Genomic DNA, 19361 nt, shown 5'->3' on the forward strand with positions numbered 1-19361 from the left:
GCCACGGTGTCTCCCCGCACGTGTGCTCGCCAGAACAGCGTGTAGAGGTGACGACGCCGTGACATCACGCCTCAGCGACACCGGGTCTTGCGGCTGCCGAGCGTGACGTAGAACCTCAAGATACACTCACTCAAAGAACAGCGGGCGGGCCACGGTGTCGCCGCGCACGTGCGCTCGCCAGAACAGCGTGTAGAGGTGCGGCAGCAGCCGGTAGCGCAGCCGCAGCGCCTCGCGCGACGCCGCTGTGACGTCACGCCCTAGAGCCACTGGATCTTGCGGCTGCGGAATATAACGTCATATTAGAAATAAATACACATTGCTCGTCATATGTCGCATACATGGACCTACTGAGATATTAATATCGATTTCTTAGTAGGCACGAACGTGAAAGATGTGAAATGAACTTCCTCCTGAAGTATTCCCAGAGCGCTATTACTTGACTAGCTTAAATAAAGGTGCAATTAGAGCTCTCTTTTTGAGTAGGCGATTTATTGGCGTCTTATCTGGAGTTGCAAATGTCCATAGGCCACGGTGATTACTTTCCATCAGATTGCACGTCTACTTTATCGTATTTCCACTATAAAAAAGGCAAATATGTTAAACTTCGATTTTTGGTAGGCAAAACATTGGATAGATTGATATTTCGTAATACACATAATCCTATTGTAAAGTATGTAAAAGTCTACCACCACATGTAAAACAGCTACTAAAGCCTATTTAAATAATCGAAGATAAATAATTGACACTCATAACAATAACATGTAATCCTCGAGCTAATACAAATTGTACTCACAATAGAAGAATCAGAATTATGGTTCCTAGAGAAGGGGTAGAAGGCGCCGAGTTGCATCCACCTCTTGCAGAGCTCCACTGTGGTGTTACCATTGAACCCACAAATGTCAGCACCCATCATTGGTATGCCGAAAAGACTGAAGCTGAGTAACTCTGTAAAGAAATTTTATTTTAACATTAAAATATTGTTTTAAAAATGTACTAAAGAAGAAGTAAACTAGTACTTCCATCTCCAATCAGATTTCTCTCCAATCAACAATAAAATACAGTTACTGTAAAAGTCAATATCGCGTGCTTAAAGGTAAAAGGGCCTATAGCTAAGGGTTAATAGGGATTTATGCTGAAAGGGCACATAGAAACGTAAAATTTTTTTACGTTTCAGATAATTTCAAACCGAATGGCAAAAAAAAATTTCTTTATGTGCCCTTTCAGCATAAATCCCTATTAACCCTTAGCTATAGGCCCTTTTACCTTTAAGCACGCGATATGATCAAATTGTTACAATGGCTCATTATACAACAAGACAAGTGAGCTGGGATGTGAGGGAGTTAATGGGATACCTAATATATGTAATTGAAATCAGTTTTCTGGATGGAAATGCGAAGGGAAAATGTCACTCAACATGAAATGCAAGGAAATGTCACTCAGTGCTCCGGATGTAATTTAACGACGCTGTTTATAAGAAAATTATTATTTAATTATAGCAAGTAGTACACACGCTAACGTACGTAACTCGATCTCTTATAAGAAGTACATAAGAACTTATAAGAAATATGGTCTTCTTATAAGTATGCACGTACCCTATAGAGGGCGCGTGTACGTGCCATGTGTGCGTGCGTCTCTACGTGTTAGTACACCTATGTGTGTGTATATGTATGTATGAATGTGTATGTGTGTGTGTGTGTGTGTGTGTGTGTGTGTGTGTGTGTGTGTGTGAGTATGCGCGCGTTACCGGGTATGGACATGCGCATGTCGTGCCAGTCGCTGGCGACGTCGCCGCTCCAGTGTCCGGCGGCGCGGCCGAGCCCCGGGAACGACGCGCGCGAGATCACGAACGCGCGGCGCCCGCGCACCTCGTGCAGCGCACTGTACACACAAACGTTGCACGTTAAATACATTAAAAAAACCCGAAATCTCATAGAATACATCGTGACATTAGTAATAAATTACTAATAGACGATTGTCATGTAGATATTTTATAACATATATGATTTTAGACTAAAATGATCGCGAAATTGAGACATTTTACTATGTAACGAGTACTCACGATATCATCATCATCATCACTTCAGCCTTTATCGTTCCACTGCTGGACATAGGCCTCCCCTAGGGTGTGCCACAGCACTCGGTCCTGCGCTGCTCTCATCCAGCCACTACCACCAGCCTTCTTTAGGTCGTCGGTCCAGCGCGCCGGGGGGCGTCCCACACTCCGTCTGCCAATTCGTGGTCGCCACTCGAGAACTCGCCTGCCCCATCGGCCATCGGTTCTGCGACATATGTGACCAGCCCACTTCAGCTTGCTAATTCTTTGAGCTATGTCGGTTACTCCAGTTCTTTGCCGGATCTCCGTATTACGGATTTTATCCCGCAAAGAGACGCCGAGCATAGCTCGTTCCATAGCTCGCTGAGCTACCTTTAGCTTGTGGACTAGTCCCAATGTCAGGGTCCACGTTTCGGCAGCGTAGGTCATGGCCGGCAAGACGCACTGGTTGAAGACCTTAGTCTTTAGGCATTGTGGTATTGGCGACGAGAAGACTTGACGAAACTTCCTGTATGCTGCCCAGCCCGACTGTATGCGTCTGTCGATTTCACGATTGAAGTTGTTCCTGCCAAGTCTTAGGGTTTGGCCCAAATAAATGTACTCAGAAACAACTTCAATAGCCGATGTTTCAACTATTACCGGTCTCGGCACGACGCGCTCGTTAAACATGACCTTTGTCTTGTCGAGGTTCATGCCGAGACCAACACGTCGGGAAGCATCATTCAGGCTGTGCAGCATCTCTTCGATGTCCTGCAGAGACTCCGCTAAGATGACGATATCGTCGGCGAAACGGAGGTGTGAAATGTACTCGCCATTAATATTGATACCCCGTCCATCCCAGTTTAGCGTTTTAAAGACGTCCTCCAATGCGTTCGTAAACAGTTTCGGCGATATAATATCGCCCTGTCTTACGCCTCGACGCAGTTGGATAGGATTCGTCTGCTGGTTTCGAATTTGGACGGTCATCGTGGCGGCATTATAAAGACATTTCATCACCTCTATGTATCGCCAATCTATGCGGCATCTCTGCAGTGACTCCAGAACAGCCCAGGTTTCGATGGAGTCGAAGGCTTTTTCGTAGTCCACAAACGCCAGGCATAGAGGCAGATTATATTCTTCAGTTTTCTGTATAATCTGGCGTATGGTATGAATGTGGTCTACGGTGCTGTAGCCTTTTCGAAACCCTGCCTGCTCCGGCGGCTGGAAGTCGTCAAGTTTCTGGGCGAGACGGTTCGTAATCACTCTTGAGAACAGCTTGTACACGTGACTCAGGAGTGCGATAGGCCTATAGTTCTTTAGAAGAGTTTTGTCACCCTTTTTAAAGAACAGCACTGTCACACTCCTGCTCCACGCTTCCGGTGTTGTACCACTATGAATGACGGAGTTAAACAGCCTCTGTAACTCGCGAAGCAGAGGGAGTCCTCCAGCTTTCAGAAGTTCTGTTGTAACTCCGTCATCTCCCGGAGCTCTGTTGTTTTTAAGTTGTTCAAGAGCAATCCTAATCTCGCCCAGGTCGACATCGGGGAGGTCCTCGGTGAAGTGGCGTGTTAATTCGGCCCTTTGATCGTCAACACAGGCCGAAGGCTTTGGAGCACGTGCGGAATACAGCTGTTTATAAAATTTCTCAGTTTCAGCGAGAATCTCTGGAGTAGAGGAGACGAGTGTGCCTTGTGATGAACGGATTGTGTTCAGATGGCTTTTTCCCAGCGGTTGCGATAAGGTCTTATATCCCTTATGCCGCTCGATCACTTCCCAAATCCTGAGAGTGTTCGAGCGGCGTAAGTCTCGTCTTATCAGCCTTTTAATGTGTCTGCTGGAAAACTGCCAATCTGATGCGGCCTGTGTCGTTTCTCGTCTTTTCCTCATAAGCTCCAGAGTTTCGCTGGAGAGTTTAGACTCTCTAGTATTCCGACGTTGCCCGAAATGCCTTCGACCCGCAGTACGAACAATCTCCACCAAATTATGTAGTTCTTCGTCAACATTAGCCGTGGTTTCCAGCGAATCAAATCGGTTTTTGAGTTCTAATTGGAACATTTTGGAATCGGCCTTGATTTCGAACGCATTTGGACGGAGCGTCGACCTCATCAAGCGGCGCCTCTCAAGTCTGTAGTCTAAATCCAGAGTGCCTCTTAGAAGCCGGTGATCGCTTCCAGTGTTAAATCTATTAATCACCGAGACATCTCTGAATATGCGCCTTTTATCCGTCATGATGAAATCGATCTCATTTTTTGTCACATTGTCAGGGCTTTTCCAGGTCCACTTCCTTTGGGGCCTTTTCTTAAAGAATGAATTCATTAAGAAAAGCCCCTGTCCCTCCAGGAAGTTCACCAGCATTTGCCCCCTGTGATTTCTGCGTCCGAAACCATATGGTCCAATAACCGATTCGTCGAATTCTTGTACTCCCACTTTGGCATTGAAGTCTCCCATAATAACGGTGAAGTGTGTCTTAGATGTTTTGTTGATAGCCGTAACGATATCTTCGTATAAGGCTTCAACATCTTCATCGGAGTGTGTCGAAGTCGGCGCATATACCTGTATAACCTTTAGGCTATACCTGTTGGTTAGTTTAAGTATGAGGTATGCTACCCTGTTCGACACACTGCTGACCTCCACTACGTTATTTATGAGGACTTTGTTGACGAGGAATCCCAAGCCACCTTGGGAAAGATGGTCACCCTCTCGAAAATAGAGGAGATTTCCGGATTCTAGGGTCATCGTGTCCTCGCCCTCTCTTCGAACTTCTGATAATCCCAGAATATGCCAGTTTATATTTCTCAACTCTACTTCGAGTTCCGTCATGTGTTCGTCCAGTCGCAGTGTTCTTCCGTTGTAAGTCGCCAAAAATAGTCGTCGATGGTAGCCTGCCGTAGCCCGGGGATTCTTCGCACCCCCTGCCCTACCGTGACCATGACCGCTACCTTGGCCAGGAATAGTAGGGCTGCCGGGAACTGGGGGCCGTTCTGTTGTGGCATTTTCCATGGGGGTTTTTGTTAATCACCACGCTGGGCAAGCGGGTTGGTGATCGCAGTGCTAGGCATCTTCGTGGGCAAGCGGCGCTGCTGCCCGCCGCTGCCCGTGTGACTTTGCCCAGCAAGTTTTCGGATGGTTATTCCGCCATCAGTCGGTCGTCATAGCCCCGTCTGTTGATTAGCAGGTGCACCACGTGCAGGTGAGGTTGACATTTGGAGTAGAGATGTTAGTACTCCCTAGCACCCACGATATGCGGTTTTTTAATTTTTCTATTGCCGATATTTCGACCCAGTTACGATAAAGAAATTTAAAAAAACGCATATCGTGAGTACCCATTACATAGTAAAAATATATGTTATAAGATTGAAATAAAATTGAATATACATAAATACATTTAAGTGTCCAACTATTTCAATGTAACTTTACATTGTAAGGTAAATAAGTCCAGAATTTAACTAATAATGCGTATAAACTATAAAAAATAGTATTATTTTTGTGCATCCCGTCTGTGTAATATATATAATGATACGTGTTACAAATGGCTGAATTAATTTAAATGATATTTTAATAAAAAATAGAAAACTTTCTAAAAAGTAACATACAGTACTTTTTACCCCAAAAATATTTACACTATTGATACAAAAATCGAACGAGGTCATTAGTAACCAACTTGTTTAAAGATTATATTAGACATGTAAAAAGTCTCCTCATAAGACACGGCGCCCCTTAGGGCCTCATAGACGAGTAACACTCACAACTGCGTGGCGATGGCCTCGGTGAGCGCGTACAGGTTGTGCCAGTCGTAGTGTGTGCCGGCGTAGTGCTGCGCGTCCATACACAGCGTCTTGTACTTCAGCCCCTCGCGGTGGAGCGCCAGCGGCTTGTAGGGCAGCTCCTCAGGGGCGCACGAACCGTACTTCGAGCCCGATATGAAGTTGGATATCTCGTTCATGTCCTGGAGATTATGGCTTGGGTTATATAGACGTGTATGATTAATTTTAATGCTACTGAAGAAGAAAACGGGCAATGATTATATAATTTAGCACAATTTAAAAAAAAAATAGTGACAGCGTGATCAATGAGCGAGAGGTAAGAAATTCATCAACTTCAAACATCAAACACTTTTAATTGTGCTATAATAACATTGAATATTTTCTAACATTTAAGTTATTAAATTGAAACAAAATGTTCTTTTAGAAGAAATAATTAAATTTACTTACAATCCAAGCACCATCATATTTGACCTTTTTATGGAAATTGGACATCATTTCAACCCAGTAAGCCGTGGACTTCGGATGGGTGAAGTCTGGCCACACTGTCGCAACAGGATTCCACACCTGAAATAAATAACATGATACTTGTATAAAAATAAAACATACCCAAAATAAGGATACTGGTGCCTAATGCGTAACAATAGCGACATAAAATCAAGCCGATCAACATATTTTTAGCCGTGATTTTGGTTTTTATATAAGTCCTATTTGACTAATGTAATAACAAAACACATATTACGTGTAGCCCTAACTATCCGTACACGTATATCCCTAAAAGACGCTGACTACTTATCAATGTTTTACTGTATGGTTCTTTAAATCAAGTAAAAAACTATTCAATATTTTTTTTACAAGAACCACTCACCTTGCCAACGAATGGTTGGTTAGTGGAGTTTTTGATGAAGATATCCAATTCCATTCCTCTGTCGTATGGCGGGAACTCGCCAGGTTTGTCCCCCGGGCTCTGTCCCGGGTCTAGAATTAAATTCATTAAATTTGTCTATGTTTATCAATAATCTTAAAGGTGGAGCTCAAATTGATAAAGAAATGAAAATTACGCTAGTAAGTAAGCCTACCTAATCAAGACATACACACAAAATGATTTATTCGAAGTAAAATTACAACGATCGACAAAACAATCCCCAAAAGTAGCCAATAAAATATAAGCTTCCGTTTTGAAATGTTTCGGTTTGAAGGGTGTGGTAAGGGAGACATACTATTCCTATTCTATGATACTGTTCCAGCTTAGTCCTCAGGGATCGCTGCGCATCCGTAACCGACCACTAGTAAGAATCTTATCCTATCTGGGGTTGATTACAAATGTTCATGGGCCACTTACCACCACGTGGATTGCAAGCTCTTCTACTAGTCCTATATATTTTTTATAATATAGGAGTAGCAGACGAGCATGCAGTCCACCTGATGGTAAGTGGTTCCTGCCGCTCACGTACATTTGTAATCGACCCCAGACAGGATTAGTTTCCTACCAGAGGTCAACCACAGATGCGCCGCCACCCCTGAGGACTATGCTGGTACGCCTCGGATAAGTATGACTCCCTTACCACCCCCTTCAAAACGGAACACAGCAGCGCCTCACACTGCTGTTATTAGACAGAAATAGGTGTGGCGGTGGTGCCGCCGGAGTCAAACCACAGAGGGTTCTACCACCTTCAAAAAGCAAGTGAAGTAATCTCACCGATCAGGATGACGTAGTGCATGCCGACGTCGTGCAGCTGGCGCACGAAGGCGGGCAGGCCGGCGAACTTCACCTCGTCGTACGAGAAGTCGTTCGCCGCGTGCATGTAGTCTAAGTCGTTCCATTGCACGTCCTGAAACACACGACATATGATTATTTTTAATTCGATTGGGATGGTAGTCATTTTAATTTTTATGTGCGGTTACCTATATATTCCTGCTTTATAGCGGCATAGTATTAATACTATTTTAAGAGTGTGGTGAACAAAATATATTGTTCGAGGAGTTTTATCCTAGTTTTTAGAATGAATTTTAGGCATAGAAAAGAAAATCAAGTAGAAGTGGTAAGTACGAGCGAATGTATCGGAACCGTTGTCCCCAAACTCACACTTGCGTTTTTCTTGTTACATATAACACTACTAAAGTAAATATCATTTTATTGGTCGTTTATAGTTAACTCGAAAGTATTCTAAAATATACAGAATTAATATGTAAACACAACTTAGGCGCATATAATAATAAGGTTTATTTTGCTACAACACATAAAAGCATTTACGTCATTTAGTATTTGAAAATGTAGTTCCGCTACTTGACCATAGATGGCAGTGATTGGGCTTAATGCAATTATAGCCCTAAGCACATTAAACTTACGGACCAGACCTGCGTAATATTTCTCCTACTGGAATAGAGCAGTTCAATTTCTCCTACTGGAATAGAGAGTTTATTTACGATAAAATTATCGATACTCATCGATTTACTGTGAGCTATAAATGTAGAATAGAATTAAAATTAAACAAGGATTAATTATTAAAAAGTAAAATAAAAAAAAAACATAAGTATTACATAGGTAGGTTATGTGTCATGAACGTAGGTTACGTAAATAGAAGTCCTAAAAATGAATGCACGAAACGAAAATGTTCCCGAAAGCAGACTGATGCTGTTGAAAAGGGAAGCTTAAGATTTTGTTACATGTATAGAGTAACAGATGAAGTTTTTAGCTATTTAAGCTGCCGCAGATTTTAAATTTGTTTTAATAATATATTTAAAAAAAAATAGGTAGGTTAAAATGTTCAATAGTCTAAATACTACGTACTACATAGTTAACGTATTTTTGTACATAGATATATTTTGTAAATGATATAAAGTAAATATATAAATGTTAAACATTTAGTAATTGTTCGCATCCTTAACAATTATATAGCATCAGTCTATTTCTCCTTACTAGTAACACTCATGAATCCAAGCCATCGAAAAATAATGAGATATGCCATGAGAGATATGATATGTGAGTACACCTCAGTAGCTATTACGATACTTTTTGTCGCAAAAAACCTAATTCTAGATTTATATAATTTTATTTTCTAAATATAATATTTTACCTTTATAATAATGTATATTATAAAATATCGATAAGAAAAATTATACTTGCCCCCATCACTTATTGAGTAGCGTGGATTCTTCTAGACGTTTTGGTATGGTGGAAACAATTAAAAAATGAACTTTATTTGAAAGCAGTAAGGTTGATTTTAGCGTGACTATGTGGAAATTAGGAAACATTAAATAAAATTGTACTCAGTGATGGCACGAAACACCTCCATTTTTAATTGTCTTCTTTCTGCTATCATTTATACATCCCAAAATAGCATAATATGTCTTAATAATTTATTTTATAGTCTCGGACCGACGCTCAAACATAAGTAGGCTCGTTTGAAGGCAAGTGAGAGTAACACCGCCTAGTAGTGGAAGCCGCGCCACGCCTACTTTGCACTTCCACTTGTTTTTTCTGTTCCATGATTTTAGGTGCCTATGTTCTATGTTGTATGATGCTGCTATTGTAAGATAAAAAAGTCACATAACATTTGCAATCCGTCTGATAGGTACTTATTTTATATGAAAAATATAGTACGAAAAATAAGTACAAAAAATACAAAAATAAATTATTAAGTAAAAAGGAACACAAATTACTTACAAATGGAATACCGGCGTCTCTAGTTCTCTTCCAAACTTCACGTGTAGCATTTAATGATCCATAATTGTATCTGTGTACAAAAAATAAATAGGTTATGTTAATCAGAACTGTTCTTGATTTTTTAAATTTCAGAAGACACATTAGATATATTATTAAAGTTGCAATAGATCAACAATCAACTCAATAATTCACTAATATAGATAGATAATAGTCGCATAGATCATCAATCAGTTTTAATGACTAGGTACAGAATAATTCAACCCGCATTCAAACCTGGATTTTTGCAATATAGGAATAACAGGTGAGTATACAGGCCACCTAACGATATGTGGCTACTGCAGCCATGGACATTTGTAATTAATCCCAGAAATTAAGATTCCTATCTGAGGTCGGCCTTAGATACGCATGTAAGTATGTCTCCCTTAACACACCCTTAAAACCAGAACATAGCAGCACTTACCACTGCTATTATTATGCGGAAATAGGTGTGACGGTGATCCCGCCAGACACGAACCACAGAGCTTTCTTCCACCTTTGTACCTCCACGATTTCGATAAAAACGAGTATGTCATGGTACTGCAATTACACTCACTTGCACAAATGGAACCCTAGCGACCAGTAGGGCGGCATGAAGGGCCTGCCGACCAGCTCGGTGTACTGCTGGATCACCTCCGTCGGAGTGGGGCCCAGGAACACGAACATGTTCAGGATGCCGCCGATGGTGCGGTACGTTATGGCCGGCGTCGGTTGGAGGACTACATCTGGAAGTGGTTTTATTAAAGTTATATTAGGCATAGAGTACAAGACCTCGAGGCAGATCACCTACATGAATGTACCAGGAAGGCGGCGACAAGAATCCAGTGGCGGCGTTTTGCTAAGCATGCCACTAAGACCAAATAATGACCACGACCGCCGTGACAAGAGTGTAACGCTTAAGAATAAGAAGAAGAAGGCATACTTTAATATGCTGTCCCTGTAGTTCCGGGACCAGAATAGGGCTACGGTATCCCCTGCCTGTCGTAAAAGGCGAGAGGCGAGGAGATCTATATTGAGATTGATCTTTTCTGAGATAAATAGTATTTGAAAATATCCATAGGAATGATCAAACTATCAGGAATATTAAATTATAATATTAAAAATTTACATACATTTACATTACATTTTAATTTACACACCCAATTACTATTTAAAACATCTAATTGATTCAAGTAAGCATAATGTAATTTATTGCTTTTGGCAAGTGATAATTTTGTAACTTACCCATAGCATTGGAATTGAGCAACAGCAACCCGTGGCTTTTACCGGTTGTTTCCAATGCCAAATAAAATGGATGCGTGCCATAACCGTTGTACTGAAATGAAATATAAACAAAGAAATAAAAAAAATATATCATTTGTTGTCCAAAACATTCATACGTACATATATCTATATGTACGTATAGTACGTAGAGGCGGGAAAAATGGTATATTCCATTTTGATAATGTGAGTGTTCATAGGAGAAATTTGTTTATGGTTCGACTCCGGCGGCACCACCGCCACACCTATTACCATCTTATAATAATAGTTCTTATCGATGCTGTGTTCTGCTTTAAGGGTGTGGTAAAAGAGACATATTTCCGGAAGCATTCCAGCTTAGTCCACAGGGATGTGGCCGACAACAGGTGTAATGCGCGCCAAACTGCTAGTCCGCTCTGAAATTGTTGCGAGCAGGTGTAGTCATACAATTTTCTATGGCGACGCGACTCATTTCTATATTCAAAGCGGACTAGCAGTTTGCCGCGGAATATACTTACTCCGCTGGCGCAGTGACCCAAAGTGAGTCTTGGCATCCGACACGTAATTTCGCCATTTGTCCCTGATTTGCGTTTCAAGTTTCAAGCCAGTTATTGGCTTTAAGTTCGCGCAAATCTGCCTCGACCCTGTCTGCCCAGCGGTATTTTGGGCGGCCAACAGGGCGTCGATCATTTGGACGCCCGAAGTATGCGCGCTTGATGCAGCAATCAAGTGGCGGCAGTAGCCACTTACCATCAGGTGAGGTGCACGTTCGTCTGCTACTCCTATACTATAAAATAACCAACTCACATTCTCAGTAGGAGGCATGTCCTGATTGAAGAGTGTGTAGGTCTTCCAGTTGATGTCCATCATGAACCGAGCTCGTTTCTCGCCCAAGCCGTACAGGTGAGGCGTTGGCAATATTCCTGATAACTGCAAGAACTTGTCCGACAACACCAAACCGCCCACGTCTTGAGTGTTGAATCTGTGAATAAATATAGGAGAATTAGAATCAAATAATCACTTGTATTGAAGGACTAATAAGTAGTTTCCGCGCTGAAACAAAAAAAAAATGTTCAAACAAATAGTACTGTAAAGGGGTTGTATTTAATTGAATAAATAATAATAATTATGTATTTTATTTCGTTAACGGCGAAAGAAATTAGCAGAATAGTCATAGGTAGACATGAAAAATGGCACTACAGATAGGGCCACATATAAGTTACTCTAAATTAGTTTATCTTTAACTACACATTCAAACCAACCAAAATCTACATCATAGTAAAATATTTTTTGTATCGTTATTTCCATAACAATGACAAAAGATAATACAAGTGGGATGTCTAATAAATTTTATTCAACATAAAATTATACAACGAACAACGAACAAAATGTAACGGTAATATTTAAACAAGCTTCTCTTGTTTAATTACTTAATAACGTTTATATTTCCTATTTTATTTTATTATTTTCCTAGCCGAACTCGACCGGCGCCGTCATCACAACGCACCCGGTCAACCGTCTGAAAGCCGGGGCGATCGTAAACGTACCAACGTTGACCGGCTTCAACGACGCAGAAGGACTGAAGTCCTTCCGTACATAAACAATGTCAGGATTCAGAGGTTCCCGAATCGAATAAACTACCTAAACGAACATTTCGCTGAATGTATCCCCAGGGATTTGGTTTACGTCGACGGATCCCATGCGCAAGAGGATTTGGCCACTCGCATAAGAGGCAAGTACTTAAACTCGGGAAACATATCCGTGTACAACGCATACAGTAACATGATTATGGTAAAAGACACTGCGCACGGACACCCAGCCGATTATTTCGTACAACTATGGAGCAAGATACCCAACTCAGCTCCGTTGTATTACTAATTGCTTACATTCGACAGCGACGCGAATTGGTTTAAGGTGACGCAAAATATCACGTTCCCGGGAACAGCCGCGTATGTATTGTTGAAAACAAATTATTAATATTATTATTTCAATATATTCAATGTCTATACAGGCATTTTCCATTGAATAGGTTTTACGAATTTGGATAATAATAGCAATATAGTATGGTAGTAACAATATAATATTATGATATTAGTATCATGGAGAATTTATGGTATACTTAGATTTTCTTATGTAACGGGTATTCACAATAACTGTTTCTTTATATAATAGTACCGATATATCAAGTATCAACTTACACTATTAATAATTAATACAATCAATCCAAATCCAATGTTTTGCCCACCATAGATTGACATTTAACAATTACTTCATACTAGGCATTGCCAAGTTTCGGTCTTTGGTAGGTAAAAAAATAATTGATAATAACAGGCGCTAGTCGCATGCATTATGATCGAAAATGAAATAAATACTATTATTTCAGAGATCCATCCCCATCAGGTACCACCAGTACATTTGTACATTGGGTAGCCTCAGGTCCGGCTCGCCAACACATAGTTTTAGGCGACAAAGTCCGGACAAACTTGACTTTTGGAGCGACGTTTACGAGGAATCCGCAACCTCAACTTCCAGTAGTGATTAGCAGAAGTACCATGTACTGTTGTGAAAAATTTTAAAATAACTAAGTAAGTAACTTTTGATCTAGGCTACCCTCGAGACATATTAATTTAATGCTACAATAGTGGACAAATTATTATTTGCCGTAAATTGTGTGAAAAAATTATACATATATCAGAGTAAAAAAATATGAATTAAGTTAATACACGTGAATTGGAAATAAAAATATGTTTATTTTTTAAATTATTTTATGTGTGTTACTCTACCTGTATATCATCATAGGTTAAAATCCATCAGCTGTTCAGACCACGGCCAATATACATTCACATACACACATACATACACACGAAAGTATAACGAATACTCCTTATTTCTGCGTCAGTCAAGTAAAGACAATACAAATTGTACTTACATAGTAACATTGTCAGAGTTCCGTATGACCTTGAAGCCGATGGCAGAGCTTTCCATCTGCACTCTATACTTTAGATTGGATATTGGCCCGAACACTGGAATGACAGGATACGGCGATTCAAACCGTTGGTGTTCTGCATCTGTTATCTGTGGAAAGCAATATTTAATTTAATTTTTAATAATATATTAGTACTAGTTGAGCACGCAGTCCACCTGATCGTAAGTGCTACTACCGCCCATGAACATCTGTAATCAACCCCAGATAAGATTAAATTGTTACCTGAGGCCGGCTACCTGAGGAATAAGCTGGAATGCTTTGGAAAATTATATCTCCCTTACCACACCCTCAAAACTAGAACACAGCAGCGTTTAACACTGCTGCTATAAGGCAGAAATAGGTGTAGCACACCAATAGGTACCACCGGAAACCATCTTACCAATCAATGCATCAACTAAAAATTGGAAGACTTGTTTTCTTCATCAATTTAATTAGCCCCTTGTCTTTGAGCCTCATACATCGAGCACAAACGTCAACCAACATATCATATTGACCTCACTCGCACATAAACACAGATGCACACAAGAACACATACCTAGAGAGATATAATATATAAGTCAAGACTTTGGTTTATATGTAAACATTAAAGCAGCCTAATCCGATATTTAAAGCACATTTATGAACATGAGGCTTATCACTATTGCTTCACTAATCAAACCTAACCCAAACAAAGACCAAACTCATAAGGTTCAATACCAAAAAAAAAAACTTGTACAGTTCATTTGACAAATATCGAGACATTAATATACAATTCTATCAAATATTTACTTTAATCTGCAACATATTATCCGACAGATAGTTGAAGTCCACTTTTGCCATCTGGAACTCCCCAGGATAGCCAGCATTTCGCCCCTTCTCGTAGTAAACGCTCATGCCGTGCTTGTTCTCAGTCATGTTCACAAAGTGGTACGTGTCGTATTGCGGAGGATAGAAGCAGTACGGAGCGCCCTCTGTCGTTGATTTCTGCCAACAACATCCTGGAAGGAAGACAATGACTTTTGTATTCTTTACTTTATTCTAAAATAACGCTTTCAACACTCAGCTCTATGTTAGGCTTTCATGTGTCATACCTTGGAAGCCTCTAATGAATATTGTACAAAAAAAAAACTAATATCAGCTTTAATCAATTTTGTAGAATACATGCTTAATCAATTATGTAGAATTTATGAATTTTTCACGTAAGGAAAATGCACAAAAAATATTAAATACGTAAGTCCTGATCTCTGACGACGAATACAAATTTCAAGGTGGACCAAAATATACAGTAAAAAATTAACAGCAAACCTCGTTTAATACACCCGTCCTCATTTGCACCGAACTGCGGATAGCAGTCGAAGCGCGCGTTGTCAGCCATTTGCGAGCACACCTCCTTCAGCACTTCAGGCGGCCTCTCCGTATACATGTTCTTCTTGTTCAAGTCCTTCTTGCGGGTCGTCTCGGTAGCGTTGCTCTTGTTCTTGGTGCTCAGGTTGTTATGGTCGTGGTAACGGTATTCGGGCATCACGTTCTGAAAATATGATTATTTTCTTAAATATAAATGTTTACTTGTACGACCACAAGGCTTAAAATTTTAAAAAATATGTGCGCATGCCACACCTCCATCTCCCACGGCTACCGAAGAAGGACTGACTCGTGTCAACCGGCGGGTTGCAATCTCACATTTATTATACAAACGGCAGGTAGTACCACCACAAAAAGAACAAAAAAATATTTTTGCATATTTTGCATAAAGCTTTACAACAATATTATGTTTCCTGATCTAAAGTTTATAAAAGGTCTAAAGGTAAAATTCTAAAAGTAATACATATATAACAAATAAATATTATAATGCTAACGCAAAATATTTTTAAAATCTTTACCTTGTCCGTTGAAATTGGTGACAATGGCTTCTTAACTTCCTCTGGATGAGCGCGTTCCCAAAGTCGTCTATAAAAACAATATCATAAAATAAATCAATGATTATATTTATGGTTAAATTGTCTTAAAAACGTATTAAAATCCATGATTATAAAAATATCATCACTTAATGATTAAAATATTTATTATACATAAAAAATATATCATAATTATGCTTAGAGGCAAAATTTCAAGCGCACTTTTAAGTTTAAGCAGACACTAATAGCCATCAGTTCCATTTATTTTTAGATATTAGTTGTTAAAACTTTACAAAGACCTTACAAGCTATAAAATAAAAGTGATGAGTTGCTACCAACTACATCTTTTCATAGAAATCTGCATAATAGCAGCGCGGTAGGCTCAAGTTCACCCTTATTTTTCCATATAGACCAGTACCCATCGGTACCGACCATTACCGAGTAGCAGCCATAACTCTTACCTATAATGATCATCACCCCAGCCACCACCGAGGGCACCACCCACAGCCCACCAGGCAGCGATGCCTAACGCACACAGCAACGCCGCAGCCAGCATCCCGGGGAACAGATTAGCTGACTGCTCCCAAACACGACTAAGCCACCCGCGCCGAGGGGAAAATCGTTCGTATCTGGAATGAACAAATTAAATATACAATATTAATTAGAAATAGCTACTGAACTATTACGCCAGAGGTTAAGCAGGTTCTGCCACTTTGAGAAATATAAATCAATAAAAAAAATAGCTGATTGTTCCCAAACACGACTAAGCCACCTGCGCCGGGGGGCGAATCGCTCGTATCTGAAGTTAACAAATGAAATACACTATATTAATTTGAAATAGCTACTGGACTATTACCAGGCGTTAAGAAGGTTCTGCCACTTTGAGAAATATAAATCAATCAAAAAAATTTAATTAACTCGTGTGTAGTTTTAATCTAACAGTAATGAGGCAGTAATAACTGATTTGTTACGCTTATTGTACGAGTTATTAAATACAATTTGAAATTAAATACCATTATTTTAATTCAAGTACAATGATATAAATAATTGTAAAAACAAACAAACTGCTCTTCTAAATAAATTAATTGAAAAGGGATAAACTTGTATGTACAAAAATAATGAAAAAAATACAATAAAATAGAATAATAGATAGAATAGATAATTGTAAAAACAAACAAATAGCTCTTCTAAATAAATTAATTGAAAAGGGATAAACTTTATGTACAAAAATAATGAAAAAAATACATTAAAATAGAACTTTTATAATAAGTTGTGTGGCCTCTCCTTTGTCCCCGTTAACATAATTTTGGTACTTTTTATCTGTAATTTTTTGTACTACACTGCGTATCATAAACCATGTAGTATTCTTTTCTATGCCATCACTTTTTTTCACTTCACTACTCAATTACCGTAGTAGCGACTTGAAAAGCCACGAAACAATATAATGGTAGATTTAATACAGTTTAATTATTCAATTCAGTGAATGCATTCCCTACCCGAGACAAACTGGCTATTTAACTGCTTGAATATCACTCTACTTATCATTCTGTTATTATACTCTTCATTATAAACATACTCTATCATATCATAAATATACACTAATTATAAAAATACCCTATCTTGTTTTCTTCATACTATACCCACACTTAAGAAAGCATTCACACTACTCATTAAAATAATAGTTGTAAGTGGGAGCAATGACCATATCGATGCTTGAAATTTAAAACTTACTAAGAAACTTTGCATTTGCAATAATAATTGCAAGTTCAAGTAAGGATTGCCTTTCAAGAGTCAATATTATTCCCATTTTCTTTAACATAAATATGACATTCAATTGGTAAATCCCCATTATGCTGTGTTTTTTTTGTCATGATTTTAATTTTTAGTTTTACAATTTACTCTCTCACTGTTCCAATGAATAAATGGTGGCCATTGTAACAACTTCATTTAAATAGAAATATGAATCTGATTCAGTTGGATATAATTGTGAGTATGATAGAGGTCAGTCTATACTGAACACTATTTTTGGGCAATAAAAAAGATATCACTTTACTTAAAAACTCTTGTTTTATTTTCTACAGAAGATTACAAATAAAAATATAAATTGGGCTATAAACACCCAGTAAGAATGTTATTAACATATCATTGCTTTACAATAAACAGTCAATTTTCCAATTGAAGTATGATTTTTGAAAACAATATACTTAACACTTACCTGGCCATTACTGTTATAATATTCAAATGTTGATTAAATTAGATATTCAGCAGAGCCTCCATTATGACAATTAAATACAAAGTGAGTGACACATAAAATGAAATGAAAGCAATGATATCAAAACATTCATATATTAATAAAATGTACATAGATCAAAGTCCATTTTATATCCATATTTACTTTGTGTCTTGAAGTACTCGGTCAATAATGTAAATGATATGCTACATCAAGTATAATAATACATATAATATGTTAAGTAATGGTTGTGGTTAATTTGTGGTAAACGTGGATGAATCTATGTTTTATATACCACAAGTTCTTTGAGAATATTATTTTCATTATTTTGAGATGTACTTAATAAACTATGAATGAATTCACAATAAAAATAAGTAATTTTGACTGTTAAAACCAGACTGTTGACGACATGTGGAAGAACCGTCACTGTACTGGTCTGATGTGTATAGGGTTTCGGGTTTGATCCCCGGTCAGACAGATATCTGAATGATTAATTTAGATTTCTGTTCTGGATCTATGTGTTTGTGTATCCACCTATGTATGGCAACTACAACACAGGGAATCCTAGTGTGAGTGTAGAAAGCATCTTTTTTTTTAATAATTAAAGGGTAAGAATACCTAATACTCAAAAATATCTTTTTCATTTTAAATAATAAATTGTGCAATCTTAAAAATACATGAGTAAAACCAGTGAATGATTGTTATCTTCTAAGCAATATAATTAAACAAAGAAAATATGGATATTGTGCCTTTGAACTTCATATTCATGATTTATTGTTTATTTGTCATTTTATTTTTTTTGCTGACATAACAATGAAGTTATTTTTTTTATTATAGAATTATCAGTACAAAGTTTACATTTACATACTGAGTCTCCTACTGTTAGTATACAACAAGTTTACAAATGTGACCCACTTCTTACATTACATTATTTCCTTGCTGGTTTTACATTCAGTGTATTCTGAGTTCGATCCTAGACCAGACAGGTATCTAAATGAAAATTTTGAATTTATAGACTTGAATTTTTGGGTCTAGATTTTAGTGTTTTCCATTTATATTTTTTTTATAATATGAGAGTAGTAGACGAACATGCAGTCCACCTGGTGGTAAGTGACTACTGCCACCCATGGACATCTGTAATCAACCCAAGATATTCCTACCTGAGGTTGGCCACAGATGCGCCGCTACCCCTGAAGACTAAACTGGAATGCCTTAGAAGAGTATGTCTCCATTACCTTCAAAATGGAACACAGGCGCTGGCCTAACACTGCTGTTATTAGGCAGAAATAGGTGTGGCAGTGGTGCCGCCGGAGCCGAACCACAAAGGGTTCTACCACCTTCACCTTGCGCATGTCCATGTCCATGGCTTTGAATGCAGTGTTATTATTATTCACTTTGTAGCACTATAGGACTCTTTATTTATGGGTCTACTTTATGAATGAAAGTTATTGTGTTCTGGTCTTTATGGTGTCTTATGTTCTGCATTGTGTAAAATGTTGTGGGATGCATCACTTAATGTCAGGTGGAGTGTTTGTT

The 19361-nt window shown here is 38.8% G+C and overlaps 1 protein-coding gene across 1 annotated transcript in view; it reads right to left on the reverse strand.

Moving 5' to 3' along the window:
• Window positions 1–19361, reverse strand: part of LOC140756152 (uncharacterized) — a 39919-nt gene that overhangs the window by 19715 nt on the left and 843 nt on the right. Inside the window, exons 2-17 of the mRNA XM_073091592.1 lie at window positions 16057–16224; window positions 15581–15647; window positions 15006–15228; window positions 14490–14698; window positions 13665–13810; window positions 11543–11717; window positions 10721–10811; window positions 10053–10221; window positions 9461–9530; window positions 7493–7625; window positions 6662–6771; window positions 6244–6360; window positions 5779–5978; window positions 1745–1878; window positions 794–945; window positions 131–279 (exon numbers count right to left, since the gene is read on the reverse strand). Of these exons, the coding sequence (XP_072947693.1) occupies window positions 131–279; window positions 794–945; window positions 1745–1878; window positions 5779–5978; window positions 6244–6360; window positions 6662–6771; window positions 7493–7625; window positions 9461–9530; window positions 10053–10221; window positions 10721–10811; window positions 11543–11717; window positions 13665–13810; window positions 14490–14698; window positions 15006–15228; window positions 15581–15647; window positions 16057–16224 (2313 nt within the window). The remainder of the gene's footprint in view (window positions 1–130; window positions 280–793; window positions 946–1744; window positions 1879–5778; window positions 5979–6243; window positions 6361–6661; window positions 6772–7492; window positions 7626–9460; window positions 9531–10052; window positions 10222–10720; window positions 10812–11542; window positions 11718–13664; window positions 13811–14489; window positions 14699–15005; window positions 15229–15580; window positions 15648–16056; window positions 16225–19361) is intronic.

The sequence above is a fragment of the Epargyreus clarus genome, unplaced genomic scaffold (assembly GCF_041222505.1).
Source record: "Epargyreus clarus isolate Ecla_fem2 unplaced genomic scaffold, WU_Ecla_fem_2.2 ptg000034l, whole genome shotgun sequence".
In the NCBI taxonomy this organism is placed as follows: Eukaryota; Metazoa; Arthropoda; class Insecta; order Lepidoptera; family Hesperiidae; genus Epargyreus; species Epargyreus clarus.